Source organism: Ambystoma mexicanum, chromosome 3q (genome assembly GCF_040938575.1).
Source record: "Ambystoma mexicanum isolate Mex_15411 chromosome 3q, UKY_AmexF1_1, whole genome shotgun sequence".
Taxonomy (NCBI): Eukaryota; Metazoa; Chordata; class Amphibia; order Caudata; family Ambystomatidae; genus Ambystoma; species Ambystoma mexicanum.
Genome location: NC_090926.1, coordinates 686813174 through 686834377, shown reverse-complemented (window position 1 = coordinate 686834377; position 21204 = coordinate 686813174). Strand labels below are relative to the sequence as shown.

General features: G+C 44.4%; 1 protein-coding gene across 2 annotated transcripts in view; it reads right to left on the bottom strand.

Moving 5' to 3' along the window:
* Positions 1-21204, bottom strand: part of MYH10 (myosin heavy chain 10) — a 1173511-nt gene that overhangs the window by 144811 nt on the left and 1007496 nt on the right. For both annotated transcript variants that reach the window (XM_069654592.1, XM_069654593.1), the window contains exons 33-37: positions 16014-16262; positions 14710-14922; positions 13995-14207; positions 13576-13737; positions 13130-13258 (exon numbers count right to left, since the gene is read on the bottom strand). In XM_069654592.1, coding sequence (XP_069510693.1) covers positions 13130-13258; positions 13576-13737; positions 13995-14207; positions 14710-14922; positions 16014-16262 — 966 coding nt within the window. The remainder of the gene's footprint in view (positions 1-13129; positions 13259-13575; positions 13738-13994; positions 14208-14709; positions 14923-16013; positions 16263-21204) is intronic.

The window sequence follows — 21204 nt, the reverse complement described above, 5'->3', positions numbered from 1 at the left end:
GATCCTTGTCCATTTGTATGTGTTTGGTGTGCGCCCTGAGGCCTACGGGCATGTGGCGAGAAATAAGTAATAATCATAATAATAATAATAATAGGCCCTTTTTTTAGCTCTACACCTGGTGGCCATCTTCAGATTAGGTCACGTACGTACAGTGGCAGTAGGAACCAAGAAGCCAGAGAGGCGTTGATTGTGAATCCATGCCCGACCCATGCTGGAGAACAAGAGTTACAAGTAAGTTACTTGTACCTTGTCCAGCATGGGGTCTTACATGGATTTACATGCTATCAATAGGATTACACAGCAGTACACCTGCAGAAACATGGGCAGTGGCAAGGCTCAACAGAAGCAATGCATGTACCCTGGAAAGACTTGCCTCATGAGAACCGGTTACAAAGCCCTACTTGGTTGACACAGGACTCCTCCTTGCAATTCCTGTCGACACAGTAGAACCTCACGTAGCAGCCCTGCAAATATCCAGCGGAGGAACACCAGAGAGGAATGCAGTAGTCGAAGTGAAAGCTCTGGTGGAATGGGCTCCTGGCCGGTCTGGCTGTGGTCTGTTGACCAATTGATGGCAATGCAGGAAACATCTGGAGAGACACCTGGAGATGAAAGCCTTTGATAGGGCCTTCCCAAGCCCAACAGGCCCAAGGTTGACGAAAAGCAGAGGTATTTCGAAAATCTTTAGTATGTGCCACATAATTTCAAGGCATGCGACAAGTCCCATGAGTGCAAGGACCTTTCAGCAGGTGTAGAAGGGTTTGCGAAGAAGACTGGTAAGACCAAAGGTTTGTTTGGATGAAAGTCAGGCGGACCCTTTGGTATATAGGATGGATTAGTTTGCAGAATCACCTTGGATTGGTTTAAAGACAAATATGGAGGCTTACAGGCCAGTGACGACTGGATTGCTGAAAAGACAAATATGGAGGCTTACAGGACTGTGACAACTAGGGGGTCATTGTCAGTTTCCAAGGAGTTGAGAGCATAAAAGGCCTCACCTTTCTACGGGTACCCCATGTGGAATATTCTCCCCTGGGTGCCGGTTCCTATGGATCAGGCTTCAGATCTACTGCTGTTTGTTCTAACAGTCGGACCAAAAGAAATCTAACCTAAGACATGACAGGACACGCACCCTCTACCCACCACTATTGAAGAAAGCGATACGTTTGAGGTTAAGCTGGGAAGCGTGGAAACTACTTCAGCAACATTAAGGAAACTACATTGGAGAGAACAGTGGAATTGATCCCCTGCCACCTTTAAAATGAACATTCTTCTGCCCCCGAGGAATGTCCGGGCATGGTTCAGCCACATAGGACAGAAACTTATTTAGTAGGGCGAAGATAATCATAGTGTGAGAACTGAGTGTATTAAACCAACACTATGCTTGTGCATATGAACTTGATTTTCTATGTGCCAATTGCGTACACAGTATCATGTTTGTATTAATTGGGAGTATTAATTATCGCAAACTCAGATGTTGTATACTGATAAATGTAGATTTTTTTTAACAAATGATTTCCGTGTGAAATAGCAGCTGGCTACACACGTGATTTGATGTAATATTAAATAAAATTGATTAATGCTTTTGTATGTAACATCAGTTTGATCCTTTGATATCAACCTACATTTGACTTGAGGGTTGTTTCAGAGCGTAATGAGGTTTAGATAGGGTACATATTCTATTTGTGACCTTCATTCGGTCTATTGTATATATGCACTCCCACTAAGTAGGAAGGTCCAACACCCTAGAGTGGGGAGTGCCTGTGTGAGAATAGTGGCTTACAGGAAAGATCAGCAATGTCACTTGGGGGTTGCAGTTTGCAACCCTTGGAGACTCCCTGGAAGGACAGACTGAAGCTGCAAAAAAAAGGTAAGAAGGCATTTAAAAAAAATATATGATGTGTATTTTGTCTGTGTGAAGTTCGTGTCAGATGTAGGTAGGTGAATGAGAAGTAATGTGATGCGTGTTTTTGAATGTTCTCGGTGGGTGCCTGTGTAGAGAATGCAATGAGTGAAGAAGCCGTGAGTTACTGGTGGGTGAATGAGTATGAATGTGATGGTGTGTTTTTCAATGTTCGGCGTGGGTGTGTGCCTGTGTAGAGAATGCAATGGGTGGATGTAAGAGAAGGTGTGAGTGACTGGTGCGTGAAAGATTATCAATGCGGTAGAATGTCTTTGAATGTGGTGGGTAGGTGATTGTGGGCCTGTGTTGTGGGTCGGACGATGGGCGTATGTCTGCGTGGTGGATGCAGTGTGAATGAACGCGAGATTGAGATTGGCCATTTTTCCAGTAGCTGTTCTGACTTATGTGTGGAGTAATACAGCATCTGACATTTGTCAGAGAACCAATGGCACATGTTTTCTTGCTATGTGAAAAATCACTGAGGTTGTGACGCCTGTATCTAAAACCGGTTTTGAGGAATGCTGGGATACGTACCTTGAATTTTGCTATGTTTTGCTCAACACTGTCTCCCTCTGTGACATTTGCAACTGCCCGATGTTACACGGTGTGGTTGCTGAGAAAGAAGGCTCTTATTTAATATCCGGCAAAACTGCGTTCTCTAGTGCTTTATTTGCCAAGGCTGCGAGCATTGTTTTCCTTTGAAATGTTTTATCACTTTTATTGAGCAATGTTCTTAATATTTGTGAGCACTGTTTTTATTCTTTGCTTAATTTGCATTGTATTTGTACCCCTTTTTATCAGTCAACTTGAAGGTTTATTCTGAATTAAAGTATTTTTGCTTGCATGAATGTGAGAGGGGATGTATGGGCGAGTGACCGGTGGGCGAGTGAGAGGGCGATTGCGTCTCCCCCCCTTGGGAGACTTGGTATCACTACAGCATTTGTGACACATCCTTTGTTGACTTTGTTGGTATTTTTCCAGGCAAAGCCAAGTTCATGTGTCTCATTACCTGGCTAGACTGGCATTTTGGTGCAGTCAGTCTAGCCACTGCTTACTGTGGCATGACATTTATTACTCAGCATCGTTAAAAAAGCAAGCATGATAAGTAGTGTTACCTCTGTAAACTGATGTTTTGGTGTAGCGGCCTGTATATTTTTTATTGTAACATGACATTTTATTAACTGAGAATCTATGATGAATCAAGCATGGTAAGTGTTCTTATGGGTCTAAACTGGCTTATATTATACAGTTTGGACAGGTATTCATATTGTGACACATCATTTTAAATGGCCAAACCATCTGGAGTATGGTCCTGCATAGGAGTACTGGCAGAGCAAGTTTTGTGCCCAGTGCCAGTGATCTTAAAGCGAACAGGAGTATGGTCTATATGGGGATACTACCATATGTTGGTGGAGCCAGAATGGAAAGGCATGGGCACAGCCAGCATGAACATGTTTTGTAAACTGGCATATATTGCAGGGATCAGCATAATAATACATTGGGAAATGCTGTGTGCACTTTTGGTGACTTGCATCTATTGTTCTTTTTTCATGATTTACCCTACACACTACAAAACCGATAGTTGGCCCTTTACCCAAATTGTTGGCTTTTTACACACATTCTCACAGAAAGTGTGCCGTGAAATGCACCATTTTAACCCATTATTCAAAACATTTTCTCAGGGGAGGAGGCAGAACTCCCCCCTTATTCCCCAAAACCCATTTTCGTTAGTTTGGGCTCCCTTGCTACACTCAGTCGCAATTGCATTTGCAACCTCCAAAAAAGCAACTCAATAGCCACCACTGGTGTCTGATATATTTGTGGACCAGGTAGCGCCCCCCTTCTTTCTACACTACACAAAACACTTAAGCTTTGATTATGTTAGGGAGAATTCTCAGAAATGTGCCAATTCCCTCTACCTTAAAGACCCCCAGCAACTTTGCTGGATTTTGAGGACTTGATTTTTTTTAACCTGGAGATTGCAAGACCCTTTTTCCCCACTCTCATGTATTTTAATGTGATTGCTGAACTCTGTTTCTTTTGGTTGTGGAGTCTGACAAACTCCATAGGCATCATCTTTTACATTGTGGCACGCAGCACCTTTAGTGCAGTGACACAGGGAAATCTTAGATTTCGACAAGGTTTAAATACCTTGTCTAGGATAAACTACTGTTTCCCTGAGCAGTAAAGTGAAATTGACTTTACTTACATTTGTAACTTTCTAGACCCAGCACACACTAATTGGGCAAATGTCTAGGTGAGCTGAAGCACTTCTCAGAGGTAGGTAAAAGTCTTGCACAATGTTTTTTTAGAAATATTTGTAGAAAAGAAGAAATCAAAATTAGGGCCACAAGCTGTTTAGGCTTAGGCTTGTAAAGTAAAGAAGCGGTTAGCAACTCTACAGAGCAATCAAGACAGGTCTCAACAGAGAACAAGTGAGGTTACACAACAAGATATAAGCTCTTAGACTGTACAGTACCTTTGGTTAGAAGAAACAGGCTTTGGCTGGCTTCTGTTCCTGTGCAGTTCTGCAGATCCTGTTTTCCTGGGCCTCAATCATGGGGACAAGAGGGAGGACGTCTGGAGGACTCCTGCACAGCAACGGGACAATCAGCGCCATAAAAGGACCAACTTCTATTCAGTGGCAGTTCGCATTTTCAGCTCCTCACGTCCAAGCAAATAGCACCACTGCAGAATCTTGGCTGTTGAGATGGGCTTTCCTTGCATCTGGGGTCCAGCACTCTGTTGAGGTGGCTCAGGCTCGGTCAGTCCTGCTTCCTGGGAGTCCGGAAGATCTTCCTGGAGCTCTTAGCCAACTTAAAAGCAACGCACAAAATCTGGTGTTCCTCTCCCTGGCTATTCGGTTCCCGCAGCGGCAGCATTGGAAATACAACCAGCTTCGAGAGGATGTCCAGTCGGGCTTACTTTGGAGTTGATTGGTCCCACCGACTCTGCTTTCCAAGCCAATCAGCTGCAGTAAAGCACCCAAGAGTGCCATTTTTGACAAAAAGGCCCAGTCTTCTTTTCTCGTCATTTCTTTCTGGAGTACAGTCTAACAGAACTTAACTCTTGTGTAGCCTCACTTGTTCTCAGTTGAGACTTGTCTTGGTTGCTTCTGTGAAGTTGTTAACAGCTTCATTACCTCACAAGCCTAAACAGCTTGTGACCCTACTTTGATTTCTTCTTTTCTACAAAGACTTCTAAAACATTGTGCAAGACTTACCTACCTCTAAGAAGTGCTTCAGCTCACCTAGACTTTTGTCCAATTGACTTTGTCCAATAGCCTGTCTCCCTGAATGGTTCTTCTTCCCTCTGACTTTGTGTTTGGTCTTCCTTCCAAGAAGGGGTTAACTTACTTTGCATTGGGGGGTGGAGGGGTTCCAAATGTACTTACCTGCATCACAATATTTGTGAGATATCTTGTTTTGTTCTAATAACCTTTTTCTTTGACATGCTCTTAATTCTGGTTCTAAATGCAACAGTGATATATTAATGTCCACAGTGTCCTAGCTATTTAAGTCACCTGAGGGTCTAGGAAGAGTCTGTGTGCCATTCCAAAAGGGTACTTAGTGATTATGAAACCTTAAGAGTGGTCATTGTGGAGTGTATGTGTGTGTTATTATATTGCCCCTTCTGAAATAGGCTTACTCAAACTGACTGTTAAATAAATTGTTTAATAAAGAAACCTCGTGTGTGTAAGAATTTAGTTGAATACTTATCACTGTGAATCTCTGTGTAACTCCCATACAGCTCACACTGACCCCTCTTGAGATAAGCCTACCTGTAAAAAGTGCTTCAGCTCACCTAGTCATTTGCCCAATTGACTTTGGCCTGGCCTGGCTCCCTGAATGACTTCTCTCCTCTGATTGTGTGTGTTTACCTTCCTTCCAGGAAAGGGTTAACTTACTCTGCAATGGGGAGTCCAAAAGTACTTACTTGCTTCAGAATATTTGTGTGATCTCTTGTGTTATTCTAATAGCCCTTTTTCTTTGCCGTACTTCTAAAGTACTGCTCTAAATGCAACAGTGATGTATTAATGCCCACAGTGTCCTAGTTATTTAAATCACCTGAGGGTGTAGGGAGTGTCTGTGTGCCACCCCAAATGGGTATTTGCTGATTCAGAGAAACTAAGAGTGTGTATTTGTGTGTTACTATTATATTGCCCCTTCTGTAGAAGGCTTATTCAAACTGACTGTTAAATAAATTAATCATTGTTTAATCATGAAACCTTGTGTGCAAGAGTTTATTTAGATACTCGTGACTGTGAATCTCTGTGTAACTCCACTACTGCTCACATTGACCCCTCTTGAGATAAGCCTGGCTGCTCAATCACGCTACCAACCTGTGTAGTACAGACTTATCGCAAAGCTTGGGTTCTTATTGCCAGGAGGTCAAGGTTGTTGTAGTGCACCCAAATGGTACTACTCCAAATCTTACCTAACATTTCCCAAGAGCTGGGGCTTGAAACGGGAGAGCCCAGGAAACTGGCCATTGTTCCAGTACGTTGATATGCAACGCCTTCTCCTCCGGGACCCATAAGGCTCTTGTATATAGTTGGGCCGTGTTGGCGCCCCAACCTTCCAGAGAGGCATCGTCGGGACTGCCTCAAGATGCGGCGGGGTCCTGAAGGGAGCTCCCTGTGAGGGCAAATGGTCCACAGTGTACGGCTTGTCAGAAAGCTTGATTGTTTGCTATCCTGTCGTTCCATGAGCCAGAGATCTGCTTCCACCTGGCCTCTAGAAACTCCTGAACCGGTCTCATCTGCAGTCTGCAAAGAGGGACCAGATGGATGCACGAGTACTGCCCTGCCGAATAGATTCTCCCAGTCAGAAGGCATGTCGACAACCCTGGCTTGCACATCCTGCCTGAGGTTAGTGGCTTTTAGCCAACCTTGGAGGCGTATGGCGATGCCATTTCCCTTTTGCCTGAACCCACAGTCTGCAACGTCTAGGGCAACAGTTCTCGCATGATCTGATGCCACTTCCGACTCATGAAAAATTGCCATAGCTGCCTTTTTTGTCGTCCGGCAGGAAATCGATAATAGGGCCCAACTTGTACCAGAGAACTCCCTGTCGTAGCGCGGGAGGATAACTAGGACGTTGCACTCTTGACCGTAGCCACATACAGCTTCTTTACCTTTTGGTCAGGCGGGACCGAACAAAAGGATGATAGGTCCGAAGACCTCTTCCGGAATCCCAGGAAGCAGGACTGACCGAGCCTGAGCCACCTCAACAGAGTTTTGGATCCCCAGAGGCAAGGAAAGTCCATCTCGACAGCCAAGAATCTGCAGTGGTGCTATTTACTGAAACCGTGAAGTGCAGCTGCATTGAAGTTTGCCCAATGCTGCCACTGACAGACCATTTCGTCTTGCAGGAGTCCCTAGATGTCCTCCCTCTTGTCCCAACGACTGAAGCCCAGGAACACAGGAGCTGTAGACCTACAGGAATAGAAGTGCAGCTGGATCCAGTTTTCTTCATACAAAAGGTAATGTAAACACAAGAAGACTTATCTCTTGTTGTGTAGCCTTACCAGCTCTCAGTTGAGTTGCCATTGCAGAGTTGCTTACAGCTTTGCCCCTCACAAACCTTACAGTTTGTGGCCTTTCAAGTGATCTTTATTTATACAAACTCCTTTGAAAACTTTGTGCAAGACTTTTACTTACCTACCAGAAGATCTTCAGCTCCCCTAGACATTGCTAAACTAACATTGGCTTGCCTGGCTCCCTGAAAAACTCTTCTACCTCTGACTCTGTGCCTTTACACCTTTCCCCAAGGAAAGGGTTAATTTACTTTGCATTGGAGGGTTTGAAAAGTACTTACCAAATTATGACGTAGGTGTTAACCTATGTTTTATTCCCCTATCTAAACCTTTTCCACCAAACTCAGTATTGCTCTAAAGGTGCCAGTGATAAATCAATGTCCATAATTTCCTAGCTATTTAAGTCACCTGAGGGGGTAGGAAGTGTCTGGATGCCATCCCCAATGGGTGGTAACTGATGCAGAGAAACCAAGAGTGTTTTTTGAAGTATATTTAAGTGTTACAAGTGTGTTGATCCATTCTGAAGAAGGCTTATATAACCGACTGTTAAATTAATAAATAATGGTTTAATCAAGAGAGTAAGTGTTTATGTAACGCTCACCTGATTCCCGTAGAGGCACCGGTCTTGACTGGGCGTATACCGTATCTTCAAAGGTGATGTGTAACACACGGCTGGCTCTTTGGGCTGGACCTCTGTGCACTGTATGTCTGACTTCAAGGGTAAGATGTCTGCAGATAGAAAATATGGGATTAAGGAACTGGGTTATTGAATGTCTCTCTCTTCTTCCCTTTCTCTTCTCCTGTAGAACCCCAAAGGTTAACGCTCTCACCTTAGGTAAGTGAACGCTGTGCTCTCCATCTGCCTCGGGGCAGGGTGCTGTAACCAGTTTCTTCACTGGATAAGGGGAGCAGGCCTCTTGACTTCAGAGGACTGCTGTCCGTCGTTTACTGCACGAACGGTAAGTTTCGAGTAATTCTAATGTCTTTAAAGTCTTTAATAATGATGTCTCTTGTTTTGCAGGGTTCCGGCGATGGCGGATGATGGGCTGAAGTGAGTTGAAGATGGAGCCCGTGTGATGAATAGAAGCGCCTGGAAGCACGTAAGTAAGCGCTTGTTGCCTGCTTCACGATGCGCTCTAACTGTCTTTTTATTTTGCAGGTACAAGTTCGGAGCGGCTGCAGGGTGCCGGAATACCCACTGGGTTAGATGTGGAAAGGAGTAATGGCACGTGAGTATTAGAGTTCCCCAATGTCTTTAAACGCACCTTGTTTTGTCTTTCAGATGCGGGATGCAGCGCCGAAGGCCTCCGGAGCGTGCGAAGAGTTGGTAAGCTTTTGTCTTTCAGATGCCGGAATGCAGTGTGAAGACCTCCGGAGCGCACGAAGAGTAGGTAAGCCTTTGTCTTTCAGATGCCGGAATGCAGCGCGAGGCGTTGGTGACAGCCGATGGACCAGGTAAGTGAAGAGCTGTCACTGAAGACCGTAATGCTAACCTGTTCTTTCTTGTCTTTATAGGTGTTGCTGAAGACTGGATTCAGGATGGTAAGCCTTTTTCCTTAGGCCCAGGATCAGATGCAGAAGACACGATGAGCGTTCTGCTGCAGAGGATGCAGAATAACGCAAAGCAAGATTCATCCATCGGGTGTGGTTTAAATAGCCTCCTGTAGTGCTTAGGTGTCTCCTTCCACAGCCTAGGTAAGAAAAGAGTTCCTGCTTTCCAGAAGAGTTCCAGTGTTCTGAATCTAGGGAGTGGCTCCTGCCCCACCCAACAGGAAAAGTAGTTCCAAACAGAAGAGGATCAGAGGCTCAACTGGCAGGCAAGTAAGCAGCATGGTCTGCTGCAGGTAAGTCCACCCAAGCATTATGAGCCCGGCGCTTCCAGCGCTGGGACTGGGCATATTTATGAGCCTGGTGCCACTGGCGCCAGGACTGGGTCCAAAAGGTCCCAATTGGGACTGGTTGGCACTCGGAACCTGGGTTATGGATCTGCTTCCAAGGGAGTTGGGAAAACCCTGACCTTTTGGAAGCAGAGATCATGACAGTTTATTTGATTAACTGTCACTGTGAAACTCTGTGTTACAACCCTACAGCTCACATTGACCCATCTTGAGATAAGCCTGGCTGCTCAGTTACGCTACCAACGTGTGTAGTACATGCTTATACCAAAGGCTGGGTCAACTATTGCCACAAGGTCAAGGCTGGTGCAGTCTCCCACAGGGTACTGCATAAAATTATGCCTAACAGACTCGTAGGGTGAGCCGTATGAACTAACTGCAGAGCTGGCTGCGGGGCGAGTACACCATGCCCCTCTTCTGGGTGTGGGCACACGGCCTCTGGAAATTCTTTCTCCGCTATCAAAAGGGTGGACGGCTAAACCCCAGTAGTAGGGGTTAATGCCCTGGAAGGCTTCACAGGGAATGCGGCCTGCAGCTGAGTGGACTTTGGCAGAAATAAAAAGGAGTGGTGGTGGTAACTCCTTGTCCCTGCTGGAACCTCTCGGAAAGGTGGCCAACACAGGCGCACCTGGAGAAGGTAGTGATAGTGACTTAGGCCCATCAAGCACAGGATATCCTTCAAGATACTCACTCTTACATTCAAAAGCTTGAATAACTGTGCACCCAGTTACCTGACAGTGCATACAACACTATGTCCCTGGTCGATCACTCAGGTCCACCAAGCAAGCTAGGCTCAGTCTGCCTCGCTTTCGGTCCGTCAAATTTGGTAAAACCAACTTCAGTGTCACCGCACCCTCTTTGTGGAAGTCTCTTCCCCTTCACCTTAAGAGTTCCACCTCACTGATTAACTTTAAAAAGAATCTCAAGACTCATCTCTTCAATGCCCCTTAGTCCTTGACTAAGCAGTCCTTCCTTCTCTGATCTCCGCTCCTCATTGTTTACTCTAATTGTCCTTGTCTTGTTTGGTTTTGTAAGTGCCGTGAGGCCTTCGGGCGATTTTGGCGTGTTATCAAGAATTAAAATAAATATGTGGTTTTACCAGATGCAGGAAGGGATGCCAAGCCTCTTCCAGAAAATTCTTGGTATCTTCAGTTGGCTGTTCTACATAGGATTCTTGATTCCAACGCTGATCTGGCGAAAAGGCTGCAGGAGTCCTCTCCTTATCCAAAATCCAGCCTGGAAGCACGTCCAAGCCCACTAATGTTAAGGACGTGCACCATTCAAACAACCGGTCCAGTAGTTATCCAATCAGGGGCAACTATTGGCTTCACTAAGCCCCACACCTAGACTCCCTGGCTCCAGGAATGTGCTATTGGACCAGACAGTCCCTTATACTTCCTAAGACATGCCCACACAAATGCATCACTAGCCAGCAAAAGCAGTAGCTTTCCCTGGCAAGTGCCTGACCTTATATGGGATTCCTGACCTGGTAGGCCAGGAAGACGGCCAAACAATATGGCCAAAGAACAAGTGAAAATATTGTGGGCGGCCATTTTAGGGCACTCGCCACGTTTAGTAGCCATACATGCTAAACGCGAATGTGCATACTAGAAATACCACAAAAACTGTAAAAATATAATTGCTGCCACCAGCTTGACTTCAAGCACATATAAAAGTAAGTTTAAAAGACTAGGGTGATACAAATGTATCCTCACTGCACTGCATTGTAAGATGCTGTGTGCAATGCTAAAAAGTTACACAAGTGTACAAAGTCAAAAGGGAAACAGTTTCCCAGTACTGATAGACAGAAGGACTGATCAGTTTCCCCATAACAAAATAAGCAAAAGACCAGGGGAGTGAAGCTAAAGGCGTCACTTCACTGTAAAAAGTCATGACAGACTCCAAAACAAAAGCAAAAAGTTTGGGAGTCCATAGAACCATGGTTGGAACGTTGCCAACAGAGAAATCTTTCCAAACAGGATTCAATAGACTTGTGTAGGTGATAAGTTCAACAATTTTAACAGAGGTAAGTAAGAGGTCTCCTTTCTTTCTTCCAGACCCAAGGCTAACCCATAAGCAGGATACCCAAGCTAGTTTTGATGACCAGAGGTGAGTGGAATGGACACAGGAGAAAAAGGGACTGGTTCCCACTGTTACCCTATGGCAGACAGGGAGGGGGGGCGGTAGGGGGGGGAACAGGCACAATGATGCATACTTACCTCCACCTTCCATCCACCCCCCAATACTGATTTTCTAAAAGGACTTTGTGTATTATCTGAGGGGTACTGGGGGACTCGATTTTCCGCTGTTTGTTTCAGTGAGAGGTGCCCAGGTGTTGCAGGTTCGAGATTTCTTCCAGTTGAATGGAAATGCAAGATGCAACCCTTTTCGGAACCGAAATGCAGAATCACCCGATGCAAACCCCTTCAAACACTTCATAGGTTGGAGGAAGGCGAGTTCCAGCGCCGATCTCTGCATGGAAGCGACGACAGGCACCCTTCTAGTCACAGCCACAGAAGCTGCTCCAGGACAAGTTCCCTTGACATGTGGGGAGAAGGCTACTTGCGGCACGCGCTGGCAACCACCAATGTTTCAGACTTCAATTTGGAACAGTGATGGCTCTGGCGAAGTAGCCAATGAGAGAACTGGTCAGTCCACCAGGCAGTAAAGGGACACCTCCAAAGACTATGAAGGGCTAGTTTCTTGAGAAGGCGTCGAGATTAGTTGGTCCCAGAAGTCCAAACACCGCTCAGGCAGAGGAGCAGGGCTTGCAGGGATGCTGGCCAATCTCAGGAGTCGTCTTCAGATCTTCAGCAGGGTGCTCTTCTTCGAGTGATTCTTGCCTCCAACGATGATCTGAAGAAAAGGCTGCAGAGGTTCTCTTATCCAAAATCTGAGCTGAAAGCAAGAGGAACTGCCACATTCAAACAGACAGTAGTGCTCCAATCATGGGCAACTACTGGTTTCACATGTGACCCACACCCAAACATTCTGGAACTAGGGATGTGGTTTGGGACTAAACAGTTCTAGTCACTTTCAAGGGGCGAGAAAGACAGACGCTCACGCACACTATAGCCACCGATAGCTAGAGATTTCCCAGGCAAGGCATGACTTTATAAGGATTCTCTTGACCCGAGAGGGCATGAAGAAGCCAAACTAAAATATGGCCGTAAAACAAGCGAAAATCTCATGGCTCGGCCCTTTTAGTGTGCTAGCCACGTTTAGTAGCCAAACGGTGTAAACGCGAATGTGCACACCAAAAATAATGCAACAACTGTAAAAATTGAACAGCTTCTACAAGCTTGTGTGTAGGCACATACTTAAGTAATAAAACATCCTGTGTAAAAAGCTAATTATCTCCATTGCCCTGCAAGCTACTGTGTGCAATGTTTAAAAAGTACACAAATTAAAAAAGAAAGCATAGTTTCCCAGTACTGATATTCTGAAGGACTGATCAGTTTCGCCATAACAATGAGCAAAAGGCAAGGGTAGTGAAGCGGAAGGCTTTACTTCCCTTAGAAATATTTGAAGGGGATAAAAGGGTCCATAGAGAACTATGGAGGGAAAATGGGGAGCATCATGCGATCATGGCCACAGTAGAAATACTTTGGGTTTTTTGTTTCTCTCCTTTTGGAGGAGGGCACTTTGCTATGCACCATAGCACTGAAAAGCAGTAAGCTGATTGAAAATAAAATACTATTTTACATCTGTTCTTATGTCTTGGTAGAGTCAAAAACACAGTGGCACAGCAAAATCACTACAACAACATATTTTTTTAACAGTTAAATCCCACCTCTTGCAGCTGCATTATTTCTGCTTCAAGGCTCTTCAGTTTCTTCTCATTTTCCTTGGACTGAGAAAAGATCTCATCTCTGGATGCACGCGCCTCTTCCAGCTCCCGCTGGTAGTCTTTCATCTGAGCCTGAATATTAGAATAGTAGACACCAAGAGAATCATGTTCACAGACCATCATTCAGATGTTTCCATTCGCAAGAAAATACCTTACAGCAAAGAAACTAGATTGATCAATTTATCCATAATGGACTTAAGATGCTTGCTGCCTTAGTTTTCCCAATAATCAGTATTTTGATAGATTTATTTTTAAATCGTTAGGTGGCAGAATGTTTACTTTATGGATGATTGCAAAGAACAAATGCTCTCTTTACCAAACATGCCCTTGATATAAGGGGCCTTCCTAGTAACCAGCAGGCTTGGTGTCGCTTAGTGAGTTGGAAATACCTGAAGTTTGCGCAGCTGCTTGATTGCTTCATCGCGACCCTTATTGGCTCCTTCAATATGAGCTTCCAGGTCCTTCAGATCCATCTCCATCTTCTTTTTGGCAGCCACAGCCAGAGCTCGCTGCTTCCGCTCATCTTCCAGCTCTGCTTCGAGTTCTCGCACCTGAGATGTGTGGGGAAATAAATATATGCAATGAATATACAGCTTTGCGTCATTTGTTTGCATTACTTACAGTGCACAGGAAGACAAATGAGGCTTGCCAATAGACTAAAATGGCACAATAATCAGCAACTAAGACATGTACTAAACAATTTAGGTGCATGGTGTATTTGAAACAAGAAAAGTGACTGTTTTAGGTTCTCTTACAGTACCAAATTTAGGATTTGCAATGTTGAAAGTGTGAACAGCAGCAGACCTACCTGTTTAACCAACATTCTTTTCTTTTCCTCATTCTGTTCATCCCTTGCTTGCAGGTCTCTTTCAAACTGGGCTTTCATAGCCTGCATGTTCACCTCTAGACGCAGTTTTGCATCTTCTGTACCCTGAAGTTCGTCTTCAAGTTCTTCCAGCTGAGTACGCATCTCCTCCACCTGTTGCTCCAGCGTGCGCTTAGATTTTTCCAGCTCATGGACCTATAGCCAGAGAACATTTTGTTTAGCCATTAACTGCACAGCTGCCCTTAGGGCAATGGAGGGCTGTACAAACCTTGAATGGAGAAATGGAGAAATACCACCAAAAAAACAAAGCCCCAAAGAGGGGGTGGGGAGTGAGGGTGTACAAATATATTTCAATACAAAACTGAGTAGGAAACAGATGCACACATTTTCAGAGACAAGTAAAAAAAAGACAGTGGCACAGATGCAAGAGTCCTCCATCAACAGGACTACATAGACAGTCGGTCTGAGAGCACTTGACTGTAGCGGTTATTCTTCAATATTTTTCAAAATCATTCAAATGGTTTATTTTTGTATTGATTGTTATTGAGTAAGAATATGGATTATGCCTAGAACAGGCCCCCAGCTAGCACATTCAATACTAGGCTTTCATGATCACCAATTAAGTTTGGTTAAACTCAGAAACATATGATTCTTCCTTTCTACTATAATGATACTATAGTGAGGATAACTGACTTACATTCTTGCCCACATCATCTTTCGAACTCATCAAATCTTCCATTTCCGCTCTCAGCTGTTTGTTCGCCCTCTCAAATTCATCCCGTGCCTCCAAGGCTTCCTCCAGGGTGCGTGCCAATGAGAGGGCCTTCGTCTCCTTTTCCCTTGCCTCTGCCTCTGCCCGGTCTCTCTCCTCTGCAAAACGCGCAGAAATGTTCTTCTCTTCTGCAAGCATCTACAATGTACATGTGTTTAAATTTAGAATGTGATAAATACAAATAAGAAAAATGTTGCACAACATCAAAAAGGCTGCTAAGAAATGTGTTAATATTGGAACTTTTATACTCTGCCATGTAGAAGTTCAACTCGTAAAACAAATGTCTTCCCCTATAACATTCTCGCTTTTAAAATGAAACAGCAAAATTCTCTACTGTCAAAGCCATTCTAGTTCTGTATGCTAAGCAGGTATTGATATATTTCAATGTAGAAAAGCTTAAGTTCATGAACAGTGAAACTACAGGCAGGTTTTTATAGTTTACATGGGCTCATTGGTGTAGTGTCAGTTGTTTCAGAAATCCATTGCCTCCTTTTGAAAAACTTTAGTAGCACCAGGCATTTTTGCTGCCTTTTTATACCCTGATCTTTCTCTGTGATATCGTTGCTGTTTGTATTATAGATATCCTACAGCTTCAATATTGCAACAGTTATTTCATTTGCTATTTATTTGTCTAACACCTGTGTTACAGAATTAATTGGAGACTCTAAATCCTAATTGAGATCTTACTGCACTAACGTGCAAGAAATGTATAGATCACATTCTTAGGTGAAAACATATATAAAGCCACTGGGAAGCTTGGACACTTTAGCCACTAAAGCGTAACAAAAAAAACCCCACTTCATACTCAGTCACTCCAAAAATTGTGCGATACAAACCACTAAAATGGCTGTACTTTCAATAAGCTAATTTTATTAACCCCATCATAGCTTGGTGACTGGGCCTTTTCTGTGCAGTCTGCATACCAGTGGAATACGTGGCCTCCTGAAATTCTATGCATCTATGACTGATTTTATTGGAAAAAGCATTAAGAACCTGTTTCTTTGACTGAAAGTACTGTGATCTGTTGAGGGTCTTCTCCATTGAATCCCATTGCTTTCCATGGCCCTGGCTTAAATCTGACCAAGTTCATTTTCACAGTGCCACCATTAGTGCGTGTTTTGAGTTAAACAGAAAGAAAAGAAAAAGAATAGGGCATTTGGTGTTTGGCTTAGCCCCAGAGCACTTTCTGAAGAAACACAGAATACAAAAAGACAGGAAGCCAACAATACCTGGTCAAACTTTTTTTGTTTCTTTTCCAAGTTGGATACAATCTGCCGCTGATGGTCCAAATCTACTAAAAGGTCATCCAACTCCTGCTGCAGGCGGTTCTTGGTCTTCTCCAGCTTGTCAAAGGCCATGCTCTTCTCCTCAAGTCTTTGGCTCAACAACTCCATGTCCTTCAGCAGCTTTTTCTTAACCTCTTCAAGACTGTCTATCGTTCCTACGTCATCTTCCACCCTCTTTTTAGTTTCCATAAGCTATGTTTTACAAAAGTAAAAAAAGTTATTTTAGCAAGGGGGAGGAATATTGAAAACAGGTTTGAGAAACCTACAAAGTTAAACACATTTCTATCGAAACAAAAAGGAAGACCAAGTCAATAACGTGTCTACAGAGCATGCATGATCTCATGCAGCTTTTCATTATTTCAAAATGTGTTCAGGCAAGTTTTTGTACAACCCTCTGTTCAGAGCAATACAACCACTAACCCTAAGGTGGGGCAAATGCACCTAGCCAAAAGGAAGGTAATAATTTCTTAAAGTGAAGACAAGAGGGTAGAGCAATAAGGCTTAACTCTCAGGAAGGGGTAGCAGGCGGATACAAGGTACAATTAGTCCACAGACTTACCCATATAAAATACACCACATTGTTACAAAAAAACCTATACATTTATTATGTTACATAAACAGCTCTACTAGTTCACATGAGTACTTGAGCACATAATGCACAGCATTAAAATACACAGTAGATATTGTATTTATTTATGTGTAATAGTTTACACAAACCTTTCACACATCCCAAAACTCATTACATAATACACAGTACATATATATAAAAATAGTAATCTATTTGCAGACTCTCCTCAACCCTATAATTTAAGGTGGGTCCACTATCAAAAATAGTCACACAACATATAGTGACCAGGGAGTTAGGGATAGGGTAACCAGACATTCTAATGAAACAGTTAAACATCCCTTGTGTCCACATACATTCATAGTGAGAGAAGTGGGGAGAATGACTTTAAAAATACATATAAAGTCAATGGTAAATCTGAAAAATCCACCTCTTAGCCTTAAACTACCAGAACTTCAGAGGGGTACACAAAAAATGTTCAGGGGCAGCTAAGCACACAATAAGTCACTTTAGGAAAGTTTCTGGTTGAGCAGAAAGTTCAATAGAAGTCAATGGGGGCATTCTCCCCAATCTGCTTTTTTGGTTGTTAAGCGCCCTTGTTAGGCAAGATTGTATGCAGTACCCTTTGGGTATTCAAATAAACTCTTGCACACCAGGTTTCTTGATTAAACAATTATTAATTTATTTAACAGTCAGTTTGAGTAAGCCTTCTTCAGAAGGGGCAATATAATAGTAATACACAAATAGACTCCACAATACAACCTCTTAATATTTCTAAATCAGTAAGTACACTTTTGGGATGGCACACAGACACTTCCTGGGTGACTGACAGCTAGGCTGGAATGAATGGGAGGAACCTGCATAAATGGTGAGGCTTTTTGGCTTGAATGGCAGAGTCGACCACTGGACGAAGGAATCCGAAGAAGAACTTGGAAGAGATGCCTACTGCAACTCCTGGACTATTGGTTTGCCCGGTGAAGCCCTGCTGCTGTGCTGAAGCTCCTAATTTGCCTCGACTACGGAAGCCCCGCAAGGACGACTTCTCTCTGAGTTGGTGAGACCAATCAACTCCAAAGTAAGCCACCTGGACATTCATCTCTGAGCTGGTTGAATTTCCACAGAGTTTCTACTGGAAACCGTATAGCCAGGGAGAGGAACACCAGATTGTGTGCGTTGCTTTTAAGCTGGCCTAGAGCTTTTGGAAGATCCTCCGGACTCCCAAGAAGCAGGACTGACCGAGCCCGAGCCCGAGCCCCCTCAACAGAGTGCGGGACCCCAGAATCAAGGAAGGTCCATCTCGACAGCCAGGAACCGCAGTGTTGCTATTTGAGTGAAGTTTGCCGGTTGCAAGTTTTGACTGTCCCAGTGCATTGCAGGAGTCCCCCGACGTCCTCCCTCTTGTCCCCATGACTGAGGCTTAGGAACAGTGAGATCTGTAGAGCTGCGCAGGAACAGATGTTATCAGCTGGATCTTTTCTTTATTTCTAAGGTACTGTAAAACAAGTCTAAGAGAACTTACCTCTTATTGAAGAGTTGCTTTGAAACTTCTACAACTTACAATTCTAATCAGCTTGTGGCCCTAAATTTGATTCTTCTTTTCATCAAAGACTTCCAAGAACTTGTGCAAAGACTTTTTTCATTTACTTACCAGAAGTGCTTCATCCTAAACAAGACTTTTGCCCATCGATTTTGGCTTAGCCTATTGAGTTGTACGACTCTTCTTGAGGGATCCAAAAGTATTTGCCTGCTTAAGAAGATTTATTGTTCTAATAACCTTTGCCTTTTTAGCAATTTCTAAAAATATTCGGAATGCCAACAGTAAGATATTAATGTCCCCAGCACCCTAGTTATTGAAGTCACCTGTGGGTGTAGGTTGTGTCTGTAGGCCATCCCAAAAGGGTCTTTTACTGATTTAGAAACTAAGTGTACAGTATTGAAGTGTATTTGTGTGTGTTACTATTATATTGCCCCCTTTGGAAGAAGGCTTTATACCCGACTGATAAATTAATGATTGTTTATGCAAGAAACCATGAGTGTAAGAGTTTATTTGAATATCTGTGTAACACCACTACAGCTCAAAAGTACCCCTCTTGAGATAAGCCTGGCTGCTCAACACGCTACCAAAACTGCGTAGTACAAGCTTATACCAAAGGATGGTTTGCCTATACCTGTGGTCAGAGTTGTTTGTAGTATTCCCAGAGGGTACTGCATACAAACTTTGCCTAACAGTATCCTAGGATACTAAGCACAGGGAGTTTTGGGCACCTCCCTCGCTTCCTGCCCCTGCCCCTGCCAGATACCCTGGAGCCAGAGGCGGACTTCACTCGAAAATCCTGCCAAAGGAAAATCGAACAAAGGGACCAAACCTGGTTTGGGTCATACAGTAAATCTCAAGAAGAAACCTTCCACAAAGAAATGGTGAAAAAAAAAGAATGGGCCATTTTGGCAAAAATAGCACCCTTAGGTGCTTTACTGCAGCTGCAAACGCAGCACGCGGGAAGGGGTAACATAAAAATGTTACATGCGAAGATAGACAAAGGGGATACTAAGTAACCCCTCCAACACCCTATTGTAAGATAGTGTGTGTTGGGTCTAGAAAGTTACAATGTAGGTAACGTCAATTTCAATGTATTGCTCTTGGAAACAGTAGTTTATCCAAGCAAAGGTATTTAAACCTTGGGGAAATCCGAAGACTTCCCTGTGTCACTGCATTGAAGGTGCAGTATGACACAATGTAAAATATGATGCCTATGGAGTTTGTCAGACTCCAAAACCAAAAGAAAGTTCAAATCACTAAAAATACACAAGCGAGTGGGAAAAAAGTGTCTGACTCTCTCCAGGTTAAAAATTAAAAGTCCTAAAATCCAGAAAAGTTGCTGGGGGTATCCAAGGTAGAGAGGAATTAGCACATTTCTTAGAATTCTCCCCAACAGCCCTCATGCCTATGGGTCCAAGGTCAGCGCTATACAAGTTATTAAATTAAAGTAAGTAAAAGTCAGTGGGCCAACCATGTGTAAGCAGAAAACAAAGGTTTCCATTTTTCCTCACAGGCGCACATTTCTGGGCAAATAACCCCATGGAGGGCTAGAGGATACCCCAATCAAGAGATATAGAGATTGGCTGAAGAACCAGAAGCCACAGAAGAAATTGAAGGAGAGCAGGAGGACCAACAATGTAAGTCAAAAGGATAACGCAGGTGAGGCGTTTCTCCAAAGAAAAATCGACCCCGGAACAGTGGGACTCCTGAGGATGAGGATCGGTAAGGAACAAGTTACTTACCTGTAACTGTTGTTCTCCAGCATGGGTCTGGCATGGATTCACATGCTCATGAATATTCCCCGTCGTCAGGCTGGGAATCCTCGGTAAAGAAAAAACCAGTATCAGTTTCGTTTCTGATCTGTCTTTCGTAGTAGTAACCAATCACTGGTCTCTGCGCCATAATGACCACAGCCAATGACTGCCCTCTACCTAAGCCCCGCCTCTGGCAGCCATCTTCAGATTTGGAAGCACGTGAAGTGGCAGTATGACCAAGCGAAGAGCCGCAGAGGGGTAGGCGGGAGGGGCCGCATGTGAATCCATGCCAGACCCATGCTGGAGAACAACAGTTACAGGTAAGTAACTTGTTCCTTCTCCAGCATGGGGTCTGGCATGGATTCACATGCTCATGAATAAAGAATACATAGCAGTACACACATGCACAACCACGGGAGGTGGCAAAGGCTCAACATTAAGCATTACATCAAACTCAACATTAAGCAATCTTACCTCCTCACCAGGCTCACCTCAGGCGAACAGGTTGCGCAGCACTGCTTGGCCGACCCTGGACTCCTCCCTGGAATCCCGATCGACGCAGTAGAATTTCGTGAAGGTGTGTGTCGACCTCCACGTAGCAGCCCTGCATATGTCCAGCAGGGGCACACCAGAAAGGAACGCCGTGCTAGCTGCGATCGCTCTGGTGGAATGGGATCTCGGACGGCCAGGCAGCGGTCGGTTTGCCAACCGATGACAGTACATGATACAGCCGGAGAGCCACCTGGAAATGGAAGCCTTCGAGAGAGCCTTCCCCTGATTGACAGGTCCAAAGTTCACAAAGAGTTGTGACGTCTTCCGAAAACACTTTGTGCGGTCCACGTAGAACTTCAGCGCTCTAGCCACATCAAGCGAGTGCAAAGTCCTCTCAGCCGGCGACGAAGGCGACGGGAAAAAAACAGGCAGCACCAAGGGTTCGTTGAGGTGGAATTCCGACGGCACCTTGGGCATGAAGGAGGGGTGCGTCCTGAGCACCACCCTCGTGTCGTGAAAAGTCAAGTATGGTGGCTTGCAAGATAGGGCCTGGATCTCTCCCACTCGTCGTGCGGAGGTGATGGCCACAAGAAACGCTGTTTTCCACGACAGGAACTTCAACGGGGCCGAGTGCAGAGGCTCGAACGGAGGTCCCATGAGCTTGGTTAGCACCACGTTGAGCTCCCACGCCGGGGCCGGAGCCTTCACCGGCGGGAACGATCTGAACAGTCCCTTCATGAACTCTTTCACCAGACGATGAGACCACAAGGACGTCCGCCCCGTGGT